At 35.7% G+C, this 20,638-nt stretch overlaps 1 protein-coding gene across 1 annotated transcript in view; it reads left to right on the forward strand.

Moving 5' to 3' along the window:
- Positions 1-20,638, forward strand: part of LOC119830010 (probable multidrug resistance-associated protein lethal(2)03659) — a 35,868-nt gene that overhangs the window by 11,030 nt on the left and 4,200 nt on the right. Inside the window, exons 6-22 of the mRNA XM_038352819.1 lie at positions 1,861-2,083; positions 4,626-4,782; positions 9,424-9,626; positions 9,946-10,200; positions 10,731-10,899; positions 11,193-11,335; positions 12,156-12,308; positions 13,154-13,347; positions 14,294-14,494; positions 15,853-16,061; positions 16,618-16,778; positions 17,566-17,792; positions 18,339-18,489; positions 18,920-19,046; positions 19,400-19,503; positions 19,831-19,948; positions 20,387-20,626. Of these exons, the coding sequence (XP_038208747.1) occupies positions 1,861-2,083; positions 4,626-4,782; positions 9,424-9,626; positions 9,946-10,200; positions 10,731-10,899; positions 11,193-11,335; positions 12,156-12,308; positions 13,154-13,347; positions 14,294-14,494; positions 15,853-16,061; positions 16,618-16,778; positions 17,566-17,792; positions 18,339-18,489; positions 18,920-19,046; positions 19,400-19,503; positions 19,831-19,948; positions 20,387-20,626 (3,035 nt within the window). The remainder of the gene's footprint in view (positions 1-1,860; positions 2,084-4,625; positions 4,783-9,423; positions 9,627-9,945; positions 10,201-10,730; positions 10,900-11,192; positions 11,336-12,155; positions 12,309-13,153; positions 13,348-14,293; positions 14,495-15,852; positions 16,062-16,617; positions 16,779-17,565; positions 17,793-18,338; positions 18,490-18,919; positions 19,047-19,399; positions 19,504-19,830; positions 19,949-20,386; positions 20,627-20,638) is intronic.

Consider the following 20,638-nt stretch of genomic DNA (forward strand, 5'->3'; position numbering starts at 1 on the left):
CGATTTTCAGTCCGAGGTCCTCCCCAGTCACCACTGCTTTTTAGTTAACTAACTAACATGTAATGAAATTGTGTGTGAATTAAATGACATAAAATCAGAAATAACCACAGTTAATTTAATCAATGAACATTGTTTTTTTTACCATAGTGCACATTATAAATACTTATATTATACATGATATACTTGCATTGATTTGTACATCACACTCACACTAATATTATAAATGTGAAAGTTTGTTTGTTTGGATGTTGGTTCATCAATCGCGCTGACACTACTGAATGGATTTTGATGAAATTTGGTATACAGATAGGATACTTTTTATCCTGATTAAATGCTTTCTTGTGATAAAACAGGAATCTTGATATCGGGGCGGATCCCCGGGGAGCATAGAATGAGCTAAGAATCCTATAGTTTTTTGTTGTAGTCGGTGGCTGTCACCACTGATCCATCACTGTATTAGTATTTTTGAGACTTAACATAAACCCATATAACATTGATATTGTTATAGAATTACACCACCAGTTCTTTTTATATTTTATTATATCGAGATCAAGAGTGTGTCAGGACATGTGCAGGTATAAAAAATTATCGTGATATTATAATTCGTTTTAGAATAGACTTACTGTATACCCGTTTTTTTTTTTACTCCTAGGAAACAAGTATTTATTATACGACTACTAATGACTGTATATAATATAATGCTAGTATATTTTGACTTCAAATATTGTGATTGTGAAATTTATGTAATAAAACCATCACCAGTAAAATTTCTGCATAGACATACTGTTGTACTTTCGCAAACTTTCACAAACTATAATATAAATCACCCTTAAAAACCCAAAGTCCCGAAAAAACACTTAGAATAATGATATAAAATAGGACTACACACAAAAAATAACACTAACAAAAAATGTTTATATATATTAAGCTTAAATTTTTTAAAGACTAGAATATATGTATGTATCATTAATAACCAAACAAAACTTTTTTATTCATGTGGTAGTGCTAATGCGTATTATTTTTTTGTTTTTAACATTTTAATTAATCGGCTGCCTAGATCTTTACTTCATATTCTTATATGTAATGCTTGGTTTTGCCCGCGGCTTTGCACGCGTTTTTTCGGAGTAGTAATATATATTATACATATAAACCTTCCTCTGGAATCACTTAATCTACTAAAAAAAGCCCCATCCGTTGCATAGTTTTAAAGATTTAAGCATACATAGGGACAGAGAAAGCGACTTTGTTTTATACTATGTAGTGATATAATATTTCATTTTGGAATTAACCTGCAGGTGACCAAGTATGAAATAATATCAGTATAGTATTTTGTCTTCTAAAGTTTATCTTTGATCACAGAAAGCTTATGGGCATGTATATTAATATCTAATAAGTCTCTAAACATAGCTCAATTGACAATTAAATAACACATTAATAGTTCAAGCGTAAAATTTTAAGACTAAAACGCTAGAAAACCTTGGCATACCTTACCATACATCCACTTTTAGACAACTAGTTTGGAAAATATTAGATATCAATGTGTAGATATCTAGTATTGCACAATACTCATAAAGATATTGTAATCTGAATTGACAGCAATATTTTTCTCAGCCATTTTTATTAATAGACTTGATTCGGTGCATGTAAATTTTGGAGAATACACAAAAATAGTTCAAGGTTTGGAGATCGCGAAATTGATTCTAAGCTCATCCATTATCAACAATAAAGTAAATGTCGCATGCGGTTTCTATAATACAGATCATAACCTCTTTTTTTCTTCATAACATATAGTATGTAACCACTTCTAATGTTACTAATCATTCTGTAAACAAAACGTTCTAAAACAATTTAATTCTGCAGTCTCTACGGCTCTCGAAGACGGCTCTCGGCGAGACGACAATAGGGCAAGTGGTGAATCTCCTGTCAAACGATGTGAACCGCTTTGATGTGGCGGTCATATTCCTGCACTATCTGTGGATAGGGCCGCTGGCTACCGTCATCATCACTTACTTTATGTGGCTGGAGATCAACTGGGCGGCCATTGTTGGTGTGGGATTCATGCTCGCGTTCATACCGTTGCAAGGTAACATTTACATTACACTTACACTAGCTGTTCGCCGCCCGGCTCTGCCTGGAATGCCTAAGGGAAGCCTAGACTTTTTGTGAGTTTTCCAAATTTTAACGGTAAGTACCCAAATTCAAGAGAAGATGAATCCAACCAACCAAATTCATTAAAATATTGATGTTGGACCACTTATATCTCAAAGATATAAGTGGTCCAATATTAGATTATATAGAAATCGTAGAGAGTATCATAATTCCCGCCAACTGACTACAGAATCTTCGAAATTATAAATAATTTACATAATTTCCGGAAACGATAAAGTAAAAATATGGCGTAATTTTCAGAAAAGGTATTTTATGTGAAAACTTTCACTAGCTTTTATTGTATTTGTATAAATCACTTCAAGTACCAGTGTTCGTACTAACTCAAACGGGTATACCTACACATTTTTATTAATTAACAGCCAGATAATAATCATGACAATTTAAATTAGTGTGCGAGGGTCATTCCGGCTAATGACCTATATAGTAGCGTCATATATAGGTACTAACTTGTTCTAAGTGCCTACAATATCCGTTCTTTTTTTCATATTATTATCTATCACGTGTTTCGATGAAAACGTTCATTGAGTTTTATTATGTGACTGAACACATCGAATCAGATGACCTCTTTCGGTCAAACATTGAGTACAATATTCATGAAAACTTGTTTAACACAACAGTTAAATTATTTTCTCGTTAACCTTAAAATATCGGATTCTTTAGCGTCCACGATATCTACATACAATTTTGCAACAACTCCAATATTTTAAAGTAAATCTAATTTAGTGTTTCAATTGGCTAACGGAAAAGATACCTACTAACTAACTGGCTTATGTGGTCAACACTCATGATAAAGTAAGGTCAACGGACCGACTTTAAATGCCTTTTCACATGAGCAAAGTTGGCGTTAGTATATACCGTGATTTAGAGACGCATTGTAATATTCTATACACCTACCTACTTTATATTATACTTAATATCTTAGTACTATCGTAGACAACGCCAACGCACACGTCTCGGAACCTTAACCTATGCATAGTGAATACGCAACGTTTTCGTTGTAACGTGACGCGACATTACGTGTTTACTGTTGACTGTGGAGGCCTGATTATGGTCAGTAATATGATATGGTAAATAATTACTCATTGCAAAGATTGCACAATATTAGTTGCTCATCGCACATGCAATTTTTATCTGTGGTCAATTTATAACAATACGTACATCGCTGCAGAAATACAAATAAAAACAATTTGTCACTAATTGAAACAATAACAGATAAAGGCTAGGTTAATTAAGATGCACTTTAATTTGCAAAATGAAATGTCCCTTAGATAAAACACGGTCAAACTGTGCAATGAACTATTTTATTTTGCTCGCTTAACAATAAAAAAATAATAAATTATTGACCGAAAGGACGTTCTGAATCATACTGATTGCATAGAATTATGTAGGCGTATGACTGTTGGACTTTGCTTATTCAATTGTACACAACATTCTAGGTTTATGATATAGGATACGATATTTTCGTATTGTTATGATTTGCTCAAAAATAATTAATTGTTGTTAATTATTGCGTAATAATACCTAAAAATAAATAGTGTTTAAATAAGATGTTCAAAAGTTGAATGGAAATAATAAAGAAGCAACAAAATGTTTTCACCTTTCTCATAACTATGCGACCACGTTGAAGGATTTTCGTGACATAACCGACTTACTCTTGAGGCTTGAGTCTTGACCTTAATTGTAACAATGACACTTATTGATGTTTTCGTAATTGTAGCCGACGTAATTAAACTGATTCAAGGACACAAAAAGATATCGGAATCACCGTACCTTTGTTTGTAAGTTAATTTGACTAAATTTAGGACATAACATTACCGTATCGAGGCCATTATTGTGCTCTATATGCATTCTTATAGTCCTTGTGCTGTATCAATACGAGGATTTTAACAGATATAAAAAGAATACAGAAACAGGATTACTTCTGTTTCGCTGATTTTACAAAGTTGTAAAGCTAATTTAAATATTACCATCGAAGCCTCAGCGGGTGTTTACAGAGATGTAGAGGCGATCACTAGGCTCTTTGCAATAATGTCGAAATCACTTGAATCGTCTTATGTACTATTAGCTCCGTTAAAAGGATTAGTAGGAGAGTTGTTATCTGGCATGCATTATTCTATTTCTAAACACTATGCGACGTGCGTTTCAATTACTTATAGAGAAAACTCCGTAAAATAAACACGTTTAACCTCTAAAATGTCAAGTGTGTCCTTTTCCAATTATCATGAATTAGGGTGAGGAGTTTTGGCATTTGACGGTCATTGATTGATTTGATAGTATATAATTTCATTAAACATGTTACGTTCTACAACATGTTTTAAGATTCAAATTCCTTTTATTTTTAGGAGGGATGAGAAAATATTCTTAGGAATATGCTCATTATACTCGAGAGCAGTCAAGGCATATTGTAGCTACTGGATGTCCAGATGACAAATGGCAGATTATGTTTTTATTTTCAGCTTATTTGGGCAAGCGTACATCAGTACTGCGTCTGAAAACAGCGCTGCGCACGGACGAGCGCGTGCGACTCATGAACGAAATATTATCCGGAATTCAGGTCATCAAGATGTACACTTGGGAGAAACCATTCGCGGATCTCGTGGCCAAAGCTAGAAAGTAAGTTCAAATGTTGCTTCGGGAACATCTTAAATATTGTTTTATTGTATGAGCTTAAGCAGATTGCATTTGCGATTTATATTCTGAACAGTTTCTTGCGAATACAATGGGGGGAAGATTAATATTTTCTTCTCGCTTATGTGTTTATTAAACGAGACCTGATTCTACACTTTGTTAAGCTACGAGAAAATATTTTTCTTTGCCTTTTCAGAAGTGCGAAAAGATGGTATAAAAAGGTGCTTAGGGAGCATTACAATTAGTCGGTATTAGTGTAAGATATATAATATAATTTCTTTAACTCGCCTCTGACTGTTAAAATGGCAGTGACATAATATAGAAACTACACAATTTATTTGTGCTATTTAATGTGATTCCTGATAGCGTTCAATTGACGAAGTAAGTCCTGTGAGCATCTGTGTTTATTTACTTATACGTAGGTAGGCCTGGTAGAGATCACTGCACAATGATAAGGCCGTCGATTGTACTATATCCTTGGTATATGCAATTGTTTCTATGTGTGTTTTCGTTTGTCATGTATAATAAAGAGTTAAATAAATAATAATATAATAAACATTCATATGATGTCCATAGATGGTTCTCGAATAAAATGAAACTTTAGAAAAATATATAAAATTCAATGATATGTTCAACAATGTCGAACTAATTACTAACCTTATATATTATGTTGTACACTAACTTTAACCTGCGGTTGCACCCACGTCATACATGAAGTTATATAGCCGTCTTTCATAAATGGATTATTTTTCACTGAAATAATTTAAAAATCAAACTCTTAGACTTTGTCATTAATCTACTATATAAAAATAAGTCGGGTTTTCCTTCCTGACGCTATAACTCCAGAACGCACGAACCGATTTCCTCGGTTTTGCATTCGTTGGAAAGGTCTCGGGCTCCGTGAGGTTTGTAGCAAAGAAAATTCAGGAAAAAATTCATCAGAAAAGCGGGAAAATCATTTTTCACATACAGTCATTTAGTGGCGAAACGGAGTTCGCCGGGTTTGCTAGTTCATCATATAGATTTAAATACAGATTAACTATATTCCGTGTGTGTGGTAAACTACCAAGAGCGACCTAATTACTGAGGTAAAAAATAGAAATTCAAATAGTTAAAGTAACTTGGTTGAATGAAATAGAAAAAGCACATTAAATCGAATTAAATAATATTAATCTCAACGTAATGCTCTATTTTAAGAGATTCTTTTAACAAAATTCAAAAGAAGATGCTCCTCGCATCGTCGTAGTTCAAAAGAAATTATTTGAATAATAATAAAAATAAATATGTTAAATCTGGCATCGGTTACAGGAAAGGTACATATTTATTTATTAATATCAATTATTCTGTATTAATTTTTGGCCCGCGGCTTCATCTCGTTACCAAAGGTTGCCAAAACTATTATCAGTCAGTCCGTGATCTTCACCGCGCAGATCCTGTTCTCGAGAGGTTTCCGGTATAAAAACTACCCTGTGTTAGTTAGTTGTCAACTATCTCTGTTTCAAATTTTATCCAACTTTTACAGCGTGAAGAAGTGACAGACAACTCTGCTAGAGAATTTTATAGTATTAGCAAGGATTATATGATATAGGTTCTGAATATCGATTGAATTAATTATTTGTGTTCGTCAAATGTTATCTTATCATTTTCAAATTATAGGCGAATGAAGTAACAATTTAGCTGAAGCTTTTATTAAACTTAATGTTACGTACAGAGTTAATTAAACTACTCCAATGAAAACGCGTGCGACGCCGCGGGCAAAAGCTACTAATTATTATTACTATTAATTCAAATTTACGAATATCTTGAAAACCTACTCAATCGTGCGGATAATTTTTTCTAAGACTGTTTATTTTTTTATAATAAACAAAATAACTCTATATGACTATAAAGTTATTTTCTCGCTTATTTCATCGAAACAGATTGACTAACACTTATTATTATAAGACTTTTATTAATTTTTATTAATTCATTCAATCATTACAAAACACGCATAGCAACATTACGTTCAATCTCCTGCAACTACTGTCAAATAAAAAGATGTATGCATGCAGACCTACAACTTAACAAAATGTGTAATTATTTTTCGTCAATATGCTATTTGTTATAATATTATGTCTGTAAAAGATTCACGATAATCTCGTTTATTTGTACTGCGTGAACTAAATTATGATGCGTGTATTCATTGCTTATCTAAAAAAAATAGAGCGTATGTTTGCGAGAACCTTTTTGTACGTACAGATGTTGAACAGTTCTGCGCTACTAATTTTCGAAGAGGAAAACACTTCCTTATCTGAAAATGTGCATTATCATTTTTAATACGCCTCCACGCAATATTAAATTAATTGGAGCATATAACAGTTAATATTCGAAACCGCATGCTAATTAGTGAGTACTTCGGATTGTTCATTTAAAGAGTTTCTTCAGAGACACATTCGAATAGTCAACACATCCTACTAATATTATAAATGCGAAATTTTGTAAGGATGTGTGTGTTTGTTGCTCTTTCACGCAAAAAACTACTGAATCGATTGCAATGAAATTTGGTATTTAGACAGCTGGACAACTGGAATAACATATAGACAAATTTTTATCCCGATATTCTTACGGGATACGGACTTACTCGGGTGAAATCGCGGGGCGCAGCTAGTAGTTACATAGTTTGAATGATTTTTAAAAAGTCCTGGGTCCGCTTTAACTAAGATTTCTTAAGGGGACAATCCTTTTTATAGTGGAGAATACTTTTAGGCATCCCATATTCAAGGGCCTTGGGGAAGGGGTTCGGATTATGATGGACTCGCACTGCAATAGTAGATTTCAGACTAAAGTCCAATTCGTTCCGTCTAGCCGTTTTAACCGCCGCGTACTAGTTAGGGTTTGTCCGCGATCCCATAGCAGCTCGTCATCAAACGGCAATCCTAAAGAAACGTAGCCTTATTTACTTCTTACAATTAAGTGCATCTGCCGCTGAAAGACTTAGAACAGTTCCAATCATTTCAGTGATTAACTAAACCAAGATATACAGACAAAAACAATGCACACACCTTAATCGCAAAGTACGTTCAGAATAATTTAATAAAAATCATGTTATTTTTCTTTACAAACTGACACTATATTATATAAACGTGAATTTCTGAAATAATCTGAGAAATTATTTCAATTAACAAAAACGAAACGTTACAGAGTAAGCAATTTATAGAATCAAAATGTTGTTGTTACTGCTTACGATGACGCTATGTCGTCAATTAAGCTCGTCAACTTTAATAAATCAACAATGACAGTTGTTAATCGTGCGACTAGGCTAGGCATCTATATAAATAGGAAATAAGTACCAACTACAAAAAGCTTTTCAGATATAATCGAGATTAATAACTAATTAAAACTCTCTATCAATTAGGCAATTTATACCACAGACGATACAAGTTGTAAGTAGATTGATATAATTAAAAATGCGCTACGTATTGGCTTCTTTCTCGGTCTAGCTTTCTTTGCGGTTGATATATAATATACCATCTCTAGTTACGTTGTTTCTATTTTTTGTTGATGTTGCAATGCAATGTGCGTTCGATGCAACAGCGCTTATATTAACGAATTTCTCAGTTTGAGAAATTTCAGAACATCTTTATTTTAATGTACATTATTAATTATCATCAATTTTAAAAACCTCTAGTATTAATTATAAACACATGATAAATGAAAAGTAAAGATTTATGAATGCTTTTACGTCATTCAATTAGTTTATTATTCGTGTAGTAATCGCCTCGTATAAGTAGACATGCGTGTGTCTATCATTTCGTGTTCGCAGGTTTTATTGATTTTAAATAAGCTTTCATGTTTAATGCAATGTTCGCAATATCCTATTATGCAGTTGATAAGCGTACAAAAAAGGTTAACGACGACAAATTAAGATAAACAAAAAGACAAACAGAGGTTACATTTATAATGTAATCGTGCTCTAAAGGTATTAAGAGACATTTTGATTACGCCATTTTATATCCACGATAAGCTTTTAATTCAAGCACATACGTTTTTAGTAATAAGTGAATCTGTATTAGGTGTATGGTCTCTAATCTATGTCTTGCGACAGGATTCAAGGATGAGTCAAGTCAAGATACAAATAAGATAAACGCATTGCTTAATGTTCAACGAGATATGAGTATAGTGCATAAAACGAAATCGATTTTATATTAAGTACATTAAAAACTGCGCTTTTACTTTAAACGTTTTTTTAATAAAACAAAAATAGAAAAATGAAAAGCAAATTCTAAGAATAAATGGATTTGAATAAAAGGTAAACTAAATTGATATACAATATCAAAACATCCCAATATATAAACGTCTCACACTCGAACTACTGGATCGACTTTACTTATTATTTTTTGTTGTATTTGTTATTGTCAGTATAAGGATCTGATGACAGAAAATCTTGAGAAATTTTCAACACAAATACATAAGATAAACTAACGTTATCATCACACGTTTGACAATTCGTACGAACACAGGACATCGTATGTAGGGCGGGTCAGCTAGTCTCATACTTTTATAGTCTAGTCTCATATTTACAATTCCAAAGGTCTTGTTTGTCGAACAGCTCATGAAATATCTTACAAACATGCACTCTCTTTGCAGACAAGAAATAAAGCAGATAAAGGCGACTTCATACATCCGCGGTGTGCTCACGTCTTTCATCATGTTCACCACCCGTATCTGCCTGTTCTTCTCGATCCTAGCGTTCGTCCTTGAGAACAATGTGATTAGCGCCAAGCAAGTGTTCGTCGTGACGAGCTTTTACAATATCTTGAGACAGACTATGACCGTTTTCTTCCCGCAAGGTTAGTTTGGTTTGGTTATCATTTTAATTTTTACAGGCCTATAAGTAACGTTTAATTATAATAGTTTATTGAGATTTTATTATGACGTTGAATTAGATTATTATATTTTTGACGAGAATAGTTACATATTCCGTTATGTGTTTAAAATAACTTCGTTCCACTGTACCTCTTACCTAACCCGTCTCTTATTGTTAACATATGACATTGTTTGTCATTGTTCAGTAAACTAGCAATTATCACTATCGTGATTCGTCAGCCGGAAACTTGAACAATTTGTCCACCGTAATAACACATTTCCTTTGTGTTTTATTTCTATCAGGTATAGCCCAAATCGCTGAAGCTACCATTTCGATAAAGCGACTCCAGAACTTCATGTTGTACGAGGATACAAGTAAGCCAGTACCAGGCCTAGCGGAAATTCAGACCTCCAAAAAAGGAAAAGAAGAATCTCTAGTGAAGGATATCCCACCGTCACCAGTCAAAGACGATGTTGAAAAGAAAAAGGAAGTCGGTTCAAAACAATCGTTAGAAACTCCCGCGGAAACTAAAAAGTCCCACGAAGCTAAAGGCAATGGTGAGTTATTTGATCCTATATCATTCGAGGACAAAGTCCAACAATTCATTAGTCGTTCAAGCTCTGTAAATCCTTCATTTGTTTCAACAGCTCATGGTTATAAATTGATGGCTAATAGAAATAACAAAATCATAAAATACGCACATAAAGCAGCATTTTACATACAATTGTAACATATATTTATGGGTTTCGTTATTACCGTATTGTATTAAACGCAATTATCCGTTATGTATTTTACTGTGTACAATTTAAAACAAGTATTGTTTAGTATCAATTAATTTAGAAACCACAAACTGTTATTGATTATATAATTATTTATTATAACTGACTACCGCTTGCAGCATCGCTGGCGTACAGTTTAAGTTTTATATGTTTGCATCCCCTAATGCACGTACATTACATTTTGATATCTCACGCTTAGGTGTTAAAGTTATATTTAAATAAATTCATAACGCATGTTACAATTTTGCAAAACAATCACAAAATCTTGCACTGCTCTCCAGACAAACTAATACCTTTTTTCGCACTAGGCAATCTGGAAGCACCACTAGAATCAGGTGAAGAGGACAACGAAGAGTTAGCAACACGTGTAGAGGAAGATGCGAGAGGAGTAAGACTGAAGCACGCAACCGCAAAGTGGATCACGTCGCACCCTGAAAACACACTTACTGATATGTCGCTCACTATCAAACCTGGCAAGTAAGTGCGAGGCAGTCTGTACAAAGTGTAGAATCGTATGACTTTATATCACTTTACACTATCATTTTCACTTATTGATGCAAACAGAAGCGACAATAAATATATGACATTAGTATGTGCTTCTAGTTTTTTTTTTATTAATAAGATAAATTTCAAATGATAGAGACTTACAAATTTAGACCAAATCGAAATTACTTCGCAGAGCACGTACCTCTGTTTAAAAAATATGTACTTGCATATAAACTTTGTGAACCGAAAAAAGAAACCATAGTACAGGAGCTGTTAACTTACAGGTTAATAGCAGTTATAGGGCCGGTGGGTGCGGGCAAGTCGTCGCTCTTGCACGTTCTCTTGCGTGAACTGCCGCTGGTCTCTGGTTCCGTGCACATCGGTGGAACAATATCCTATGCTAGCCAGGAGCCTTGGCTGTTTGCGGGTAAATAAATTATAAGTTATTTAATTTTCTAAATAGTCCGGATTTCATACATGTGAAAAAATGGGAACTGCCATCCAGCTTAAGCTTTTGAAAGGTAAAAAAATTAAACCAAATAAAGCATTGTACCAATGGGGTACTAGGTACTGATATGGTAATGTTTTGTTTTTATTGTAACTGGAGAAAAAAAAAGATAAATCTGTTTTAAACACGCACACTTACGCTGATTAATTTATTCAGTAGCTCTTAAGAAAGATTGTAAAAATGGTGTTAATGTTGTATATTAAGTGCTTTTAAATTGCTAAGTAGCGTTAATTAATGCTTTTACCATAATTTTTCTTTAAACATCCATAAATTAATAATTGCATTAATCTATCTATGTATATAAAAGAGGAGCATTAGTTACACCATGTCTTATAAGTTATAACTCATAACGGGTTTTAAATATTTTTGGTTCCTGGTATTCATCGTTTTTTTTTTATGTCATCGTCAGTAATGGAGCTGGTGGGTCGCCTGATGGTAAGCGCTACCACCGCCCGTGAACATTTGGTGAGGCGCTAGGTCGATTGCTGACTTTACGCCTCTACAATTATTGCCGACTTTAAATTGCAAAGGGATTATGAAAGGATTGATGAGAAGAATAAAGGAAAGTACTGGGAAGGGTAAGGAAAAGAAAATGTCCCTCTGGCTCCCCCATGCACCATGCAACTATTTCGCGCCGGTTTTCTCGGGGAGTCTGAAATTCCGCGGTGTCAGCTGGCTCAATTCGTGCCGAAGCGTGCTCGACTCCCACGTACAATGACCTCGCATTGTTTGGCCGCAGGCAGCGTCCGCCAGAACATCCTGTTCGGGCAGCCCATGGACCGCCCGCGCTACAACGCGGTGGTGCGCCGCTGCGCTCTCGACCGCGACTTCACGCTCTTCCCGCACGGCGACAAGACCGTCGTCGGCGAGCGCGGAGTCAGTCTTAGTGGAGGTAACTGAATATATATTAGATACATAATATAGTAAGTAGCTTACCACTACCACCACGAAATATTAAGTAACAACAAAACAATACAGAAAACACAGTCCAATTGAGTATTTTTTTTCGTTTTTGGGAACGGTTAAAAACAAATAAAGTATAAAAATATATAAAAGAATTAAAGTTTATAAGTAAAAGTCTACATTGCTGTATACATGTGTGTTTCATAACTTAGGTTTTTTGAATAGGAAGTCTGTCCCTTATCAATTTAATTAGGAACCTAGTTTATTTGCAGAATAATTCCGCTCCTGCAAAGGAAGTTCGACTACATAAGATTTTTTCGGGGACTTTTGGAGGCGATGTTGAAAATATTTTTATCAACCGCTTTTACTGTTTCTATTCAGACAAATTTAATGTTACTTTTTTATCAGACCAGACAATGTGATATTATCTATTTAATAGAACTCTGCATGTAACTTTCACACATACAGAATCGATCATTTTTTAAGTTCAAATGAAGGAGGGAAATTAAATGCTATACAAAGTATTATTTTGTTGCGGTAAGTCGAAGCAGGCTAATGAAAGCGTAACACTCCGCCTATAAACATTACTACTGTAATCGTGTACACGTGGAAGACGAGATAATGGGTAAGATAATTGCAGTTCGTTAGTGATAAATTAGCATATTCGCTAATAATGTTTGAACTATTTTTGTCCTTTTACCATAGTTTTTCCTTAATTTTACACACTAAAAATGTTTCTTAATATATTCGTTTTGCATATCCAAATCAACGTGCGCGCATTTATTTGCGTTTAATTTTTCATATGTGGAAATTGCTAAAGAAACACGTCTCCAGGTCAACGCGCCCGCATCTCGCTCGCGCGCGCCGTGTACAAGCGGGCGGACATCTACCTGCTGGACGACCCGCTGTCCGCCGTGGACGCGCACGTGGGCCGCCACCTGTTCGAGTCGTGCGTGGTCGGCTACCTGCGGAACACCACTCGGGTGCTGGTCACCCACCAGCTGCAGTTCCTCAGGGACGTCGACCAGGTGCGTGCGGACACGGGCACGCGCTTTGCGTTTGCGTGCGTAGTGTTGATACCCTGGAGTGAATATTTTGTGCGCAACTTTTGTATTACTATTTGTGTTATAGATAAACTCGCAAACTGCAAATTTCACCAGACCAGTATATTATTTATATACTTTTTGGTATCTCAATTCTACAATATTGTTAGCGCGAAAGTCTGCCCGTCTATCGATCTGTCTTTTTTCTCGTGCCTAAACTACTGAACCGATTTGGATAAAGTACAGATACAGTTTGAGAACCGGGAAAAAACAGTATAATTTTTATCCTGGAAATCCCACAGGAACGACAAATATGTAGAGAAAAACCTCGACACTGTCTATCTTTTCCATTATAGCGTGGGCGAAGCCGCGCGCGGATTTTCAGTTATAATATAATCCCCTCTTAATACGGCACTTGTGATAAAACCAGTGATTATCTTTTTTTAGTATGTGTCAGTATGAATGTAAATACATTATCTTTGGCCTCAATCCATCCATCACTACCGGATCTGGTTGAGTCTTTCAAATAGCGAATGAGTAATTACAAAAAGGACAGTGACTTTTAATGTAACACTTAGTGGTTGCATTAAAATGCTTTGGATATCATTTATATAATACCTTTAACTTTGCTCTATTCTGTTCATATTAGGATTGAATATTTTTAGAAATTGTCATTTCTCTAGTTGTTGCAAAACAGGAAATAACATTTTCGTCTATTGTCATTAAATTAATAGAATGATGAGTATCGTGTATCAGTGAAATAGCCTAGAACTAAGTTATCCATCTATTTACAATATGACTATAGTTTTGTTATTGCAATACCATATTTCTAATTTTCATACACAATTTTATTTCATTTATTTTAAGTGTAGAAATTATATCCAATCCTAAAATTTACGCAGTGTATTTATATGCAAAATTTTGTATTCAGATAATCATATTGAAGAATGGCGCAATAGCAGCGGCTGGAGACTTCGAAACCCTCAGCGCCTCTGGTCTGGACTTCGCGACTCTACTCGCCAGAGACGAGCAGGAGGAGGAGAAGCCCGTTGCTGAAGAGAAATCTAACTTGGATCTGGACGATTCGGTGTTGCAGGGCAGTTTTAGAAAACGGCAGATGAGCATACACTCGGTTAGTCAATTTTCCAACTAACTGTTATACAATCCCACTTTTTTAAGAATAATACCTTTAATTATAATTGTTTGATGAAACCTTAATTTAAATATTCGTACATTTAATTTGCATTTGATTTGATTGAACAATAATGAGCTTTTGTAAATCTTACATCATATTTTGTAAAGTCTTAAAACGTATAAAGAAATACCATCTGAGGCTATGGATATAAAATCACGTTTTCAAGTTATCCCAAAAATAAATTTATTCAAAAAGATGCGCTACAACTGATAAAATTTTAAAATTATTAAATAGAATAAATTATTTGTAGCTACTAGCAAGTATTCTGTAAAAAGATTAATAATTTTCACACACATCTTGTGCTGCATTATATTAGCGAGATTATAAAATATCCATATTAATTAAAGTATGTGTGATTCTTGTTAAGTCATTAATAAGATTGAAGAAGTGTTTTTTTTTAATCATAATATTAAGTTAAATAACTAGACTTAAACTAAGCCCATAAACCGATGAAATAGCTGACAATTGCTTTCCTTACAAAGTTGCATGAATAATTTAAATGCCTATAAGTATTTTGCATTGTGTGAAGTGGTATTATTCACGGATCTTCAACTCAGGTTAACTTCGCAGAATTCTTGTATAGTAATATGGATATTACACCGTGTATTAGTATTATTACACAGTAGAAAAGTGCATACAAAATAAAATGTTTTTCTCGAAAATGTTCAGTATCTTTAAGATTTACACATTCTGTTGGTCAAGGAATAAAAAAAACATTGAACGGTTGTAGATATTATTAAGTCAAATTTAAATAGTCACTAGCGGTCCGTTTCTATTTGTCGTCACTTAATTTTTCTAATTTATAGATGAGTTAAATAAATATGCAAATATTTTCCCTTCGCTATCTTTTAAAGTGGGTAACGTATTATCAGAGGCTCTATACGTTTAAGGGCGCTGGTGATCCCTCACCGTTGAAAATCTTGTTCATAAAAAATAACGACCTGGGCCCCAAGTCTGTCCCAACTTCTAAATTCAATTGTGACTCGATTTTTCGTGTCAGTGGTTTGATAGATTTATGATCCTCGAATCCCATCGAATGTCAACTTCTCATGACTAACTCATGTCACGAGATATTTTCGTTGGCTACACTGAAAATTGCCTCATCGAAACCCCATAAGAATTCATGTACGATACTTATATGCTTACGATTTAGTTTTTGCCGAATACGAATGTCGTAACAATGATAATTGTATTGTAACGGACTATCAATCGAATCGTAATGTTAACGAAAACAGCAGGCTCAGTCTGTTAAAAAAAAAGCAAACCTCCAGCAAACAGCGCTGTACCCGTTGCAGGTGAGTTCGGTGGACAACCTGACGGCGACGGCGCCGCCGGAGGGCGGGCGCGAGGAGGCGGAGATGCGGTCGGCGGGCGCGGTGTCGGGCGCGGTGTACGGCGCCTACCTGCGCGCCAGCGGACACCCGCTGCTCGTCGCGCTCATGGCGCTGGTGGCCGTGCTCGCGCAGCTGCTCGGCTCCGGCTCCGACTGGTGGACCAGCTACTGGTAAGTGCTTCGGTTGTCCAATCGCTTGTTACACAATAATGCAGTGGAGTATAAAAACAGTGCTTACATTTTGTTATACAAAATTACAGTAGTACCGAAACTAAGCAATACACTTGTATCATGGAACTCTAAGTTGCGGTTTTTAGAATAGTGTAGCGCAGTGTGGTTATGATCAATAGATCCGGGATTGTTAGAAAATTAGTAAATGCCCCTTTGGCCAATAGTCCGCAATAGCGTTTTACCCTAAATATGGATGAGATTTAAGTTACAAAATATATAGTAATAATAATCACGTCTCGAATTCTCGAATTATGTTTTGAGACATTACGATCTAATTTCTGCCTATATTAGTAAATCCCTAATTGATATTGATTAATCCATTCCCACAACTCAAATATTTTATTTATTATCTCTTTTTCCTGATTTTCCAGTCATTATACAAAACAATTATAAAAAAAGGTCAATAATCAAGGTAATTATAAAAATTAACATAAATCCTTAATTAAATTTATTTGGTATGCCCACATCCAGTTTATAATCAATTTTGTTTAAATAGGGTCAATCAAGAGGAACGTCATCCGCGTACACTGATGCAGAACCTCGATACGAATGACACCAATTTTATGGATGTATCATCGAACTTTACAAACGCGCTCGTTGACAACGCACACTTCGAATCCGGCCTCACAAGATACGACTGTATTTATATTTACACAAGTAAGTTAAATTTGTATAAGGATCATGTTTGTTGCGAAAACACGTTTATTTTTTTTAATTCAAAACTACTTAAAAATGTTTACATTAAAAATAGTTAAAAATTGCTTTTCACGTTATATTTAATTCTAGAATTCACCAAAATATCATTACTAATATTATGTATTCGATGGTGTGTTTGCCTTTTTTTACGTCGCAATGGAACGATTGATATGATATGCTACTTTTTACCGCATCGAAACATCTCATTAGCTAGTCTGTTATTGGTATTGGTTTTTAGTCTAAAGCATTGTGGACACATTGCTTTTATTCTGTGACGTCTGTGAATGCTGAAAAGTTTTAATAGGCACTGATTATGCTACTTATAAATATAAAATCCCTACCTAGTTATGTAGGTTAGTAGTTTCAGTGAAAATTATAGATGTAGGGTTAAATCCTACTTTCTGTCCTATCCTATCCTATTTTACTAATCCTACTCCAGACTCCTAATTCCTACTAATATTATAAATGTGAAAGTTTGTATGGATGTGTGTGTGTGTTTGTTACTCTTTCACGCAAAAATTACTAAACCGATTGCAATGAAATTTGGTACGTAGCCAGCTGGATAACTGGAATAACATATAGGCAACTTTTTACCCCGATATTTCTACGGGTTACGGACTTACGCGGGTGAAACCGCGGGGTGCAGCTAGTATCCTATAAGTGATAGAGCTGAAACTGAAACATTTTAGTAGCCAAATGGTCGCAAATGCGCAAGCGTCCGTACGATTAACGCCGGTGGTTGCCGCAGGCATGGTTGTGGCGCTGGTGGTGATATCGCTGCTGCGCTCGTTCATATTCTTCTCGATGGCGATGCGCGCGTCCACCCGCCTGCACAACAACATGTTCGCGGCGATCACGCGCGCGCCGATGCGCTTCTTCCACACGAACCCGTCGGGCCGGATCCTCAACCGCTTCTCCAAGGACATGGGCGCCGTGGACGAGGTGCTGCCGTCCGCGCTGCTCGACGTGCTGCAGGTAAGGGGGTTGTGATGAGACTCTCGAATAATTAGGTTTAAAAAAAAATTAAATTGTATTTTAGGCAGCCGTCCGACGAGATTAAAGGATGATGGGAGACTGAATTGTATAGTATCAAAACTGCCAAAGATGTTGAAAAATGCTGAGTAACGTAAAGATTTGTAGGGTGAGCATATCACATACAGAGCGTGGATACAACTGGGCGAAGTCGAAGGGATTGTTAGAATTTGGAACCAGGGTGGAGTCGCAGTCGAATCCCAATAAAAAATGTATATACGTACAAGTCAGTTTCAGTTTCAGTAGTCTAACAATAAGTGAATCTATGTGCCAGGTGCGTCTTTTTCATCAATAGTTAAATCAATCCTATATGCCCAACTATAATTATATTATAACTAGGTGACCAGCAAGCCGTGATCTGCCTTATTCTTATCATTTCGGGGTATGATTAAGAGATGCCCTCATAAGGATCGGTCCAAACGTCTCGGAGGAGTATGGTAAGGGGCATTGTGACAGGAGAACTTTATATGTTATATTGTCTGTTCTCAGATCGGCCTGTCCCTCATCGGTATCGTGATAGTGGTGGCCATAGTGAACTACTGGCTGCTGCTGCCGACGCTGGCCATCGGCTTCGTGTTCTACGGCCTGCGGATCTTCTACATCGCCTCGTCGCGCAGCATCAAGCGCCTCGAGGGTGTGAGTGAGTCATCTGTGAGCCCTCACTATTTGATTTGGATGTGGGACGAGTGGTTGGCCGTCCTCTTCCTTTTTTAACTTTGAGATCTGTCTTGGAAGCTGGTTCATTTAAGATTTTGTGCGGCTTCGAGAATATACTTGTTTTTAGAGTCTGTATGTTTATTGTTTGCATGTGGATATTTTATATTTCCTATGCAGTGTTCTATATGTTCATAGTTTTATTTATTATCGTTCATTAACATACAGTAAACTCAATATTAAATGTAATTTTGTTCCATCTGTTAATGCACGATTACTTCTTTCTATTTTATAATCATCATCCTTCCTTTTATTAATATTTTTAAACTTACATACATTTCAATTCCTTTCTTTTCTTATTTAAAAATGATATGACAATAGTAACAAATTTAAGTTGTGAATGAACTCGTTTTCAGCACGTAGTCCAGTGTTCTCTCATCTGAATGCATCGTTGCAAGGGATCACCACGATACGTGCTTTCGGCGCTCAAGAGGCTCTCATAAAGGAGTTTGATAACCATCAAGATTTGCACAGCTCCGCTTGGTAATTATTTACTCAATTTGTGACTGTTCTACTCTTACTCTTTTAAATTTTATATATGTCCGTAAGATTATTAAAACCGTTGAATTATAAAATAACTCGCGGGATTGTAAACTTTCAAAAAAATTTTGATTCGTAACATTCGCTTGCAATTTGCAAAATCTAACGGTGGTTACAATTTGATGGAGTCATAAAGTCAATCACAGAACTATAAATTTGAAATTATATAAAAATATATAGTGCTAAAAGTTAAAGTTTAAAGCTATGTTAAGAATTTTTAACAGTGTTTAAAGTATTTAGGTTAAGACATGTATTTCTATCATTAGTTATTTTTTCATATACATGGTACATTACAGGTATATGTTTATCGCGAGCTCGCGTGCTTTTGGCTTCTGGCTGGACTTGGTGTGCGTTATTTACATTGCTGTGGTCACCCTAAGCTTCTTAGTTTTCGGAAATGGTAATTATATTATGTTTATTGAGTCCCCAAAAGTTCTCTTGACTGATACATATTGCTAAAGCTGAAGAGTTTGTTTGGTCTGATCTTAGGAACTACTGGTCCGAATTGAAAAATTCTTTCAGTGTTAGATAGCCCATTTATTGAGGAAAACTTAAGGCTATAAAAGGTTAGGTAATACGTGGGTGGGTGGGTGGCGAGTTGAAGATATGAAACAGCTAGTTCAAGATATGAGTTTTCTATTAAATCAGCAAGAATCAAATAGATTTGTTACTATAACACTGCTATTAGCATTTAAATATCTGAATACATCTATAAATTAATTTGTAGAGGAATACGGAGGCAACGTGGGTCTAGCCATCACCCAGGCGATGGGTCTCACCGGCATGTTCCAGTGGGGCATGCGGCAGTCCACGGAGCTGGAGAACCAGATGACGAGTGTTGAGAGGTTGGCTCTTGTTATTATTGAGTATATATTGGTATAATTGATGTAATGGAGGAATGTGCTTATTATTTCAGTATTGACCCATAGGAAAATGCTTTCTATGAGTGATAATGACAACCAGTACTTTTCTTGATTTAACCATTTTTAGTGCTTTACATTAAATTATCTCACACCTCATTTAAGTACCTACTTCCTCTTTTTGTCATTCATCAGTGTTTTTGTATGTATTACATACATGTGTTTATTTATTTATTTGAAAGTATTTGTTCATGGATATGTGGTCTCATAGTTTTTCCCAAATTTGGTCTAGTTTCTGACAATTTAAAGGTGGTTCAGATTTATGTTAAGACATAATTATTTGAGAATCTGTATATATAGAATCCATTTAGCATTTTTATCATATGAAAGTAAAAAAAATATGTATAGACTGTAATGGTTCAGGATACAAGAGTACTCGGGCATCGAGCCGGAGCCGCCGCTGGAGTCTTCGGGCAGCAAGAAGCCGCCGCCGTCGTGGCCGTCGGCGGGGCGCGTGCAGTTCCGGCGCGTGCGCCTGCACTACGCGGCCGGCGAGCCGCCCGTGCTGCGCGACCTCACGTTCGACGTGCTGCCGCGCGACAAGGTCGGCATCGTGGGCCGCACCGGCGCCGGCAAGTCCTCGCTCATCAACGCGCTCTTCAGGTGCGTCGCACC

This window comes from Zerene cesonia, chromosome 11 (assembly GCF_012273895.1).
Source record: "Zerene cesonia ecotype Mississippi chromosome 11, Zerene_cesonia_1.1, whole genome shotgun sequence".
NCBI classification, from domain to species: domain Eukaryota; kingdom Metazoa; phylum Arthropoda; class Insecta; order Lepidoptera; family Pieridae; genus Zerene; species Zerene cesonia.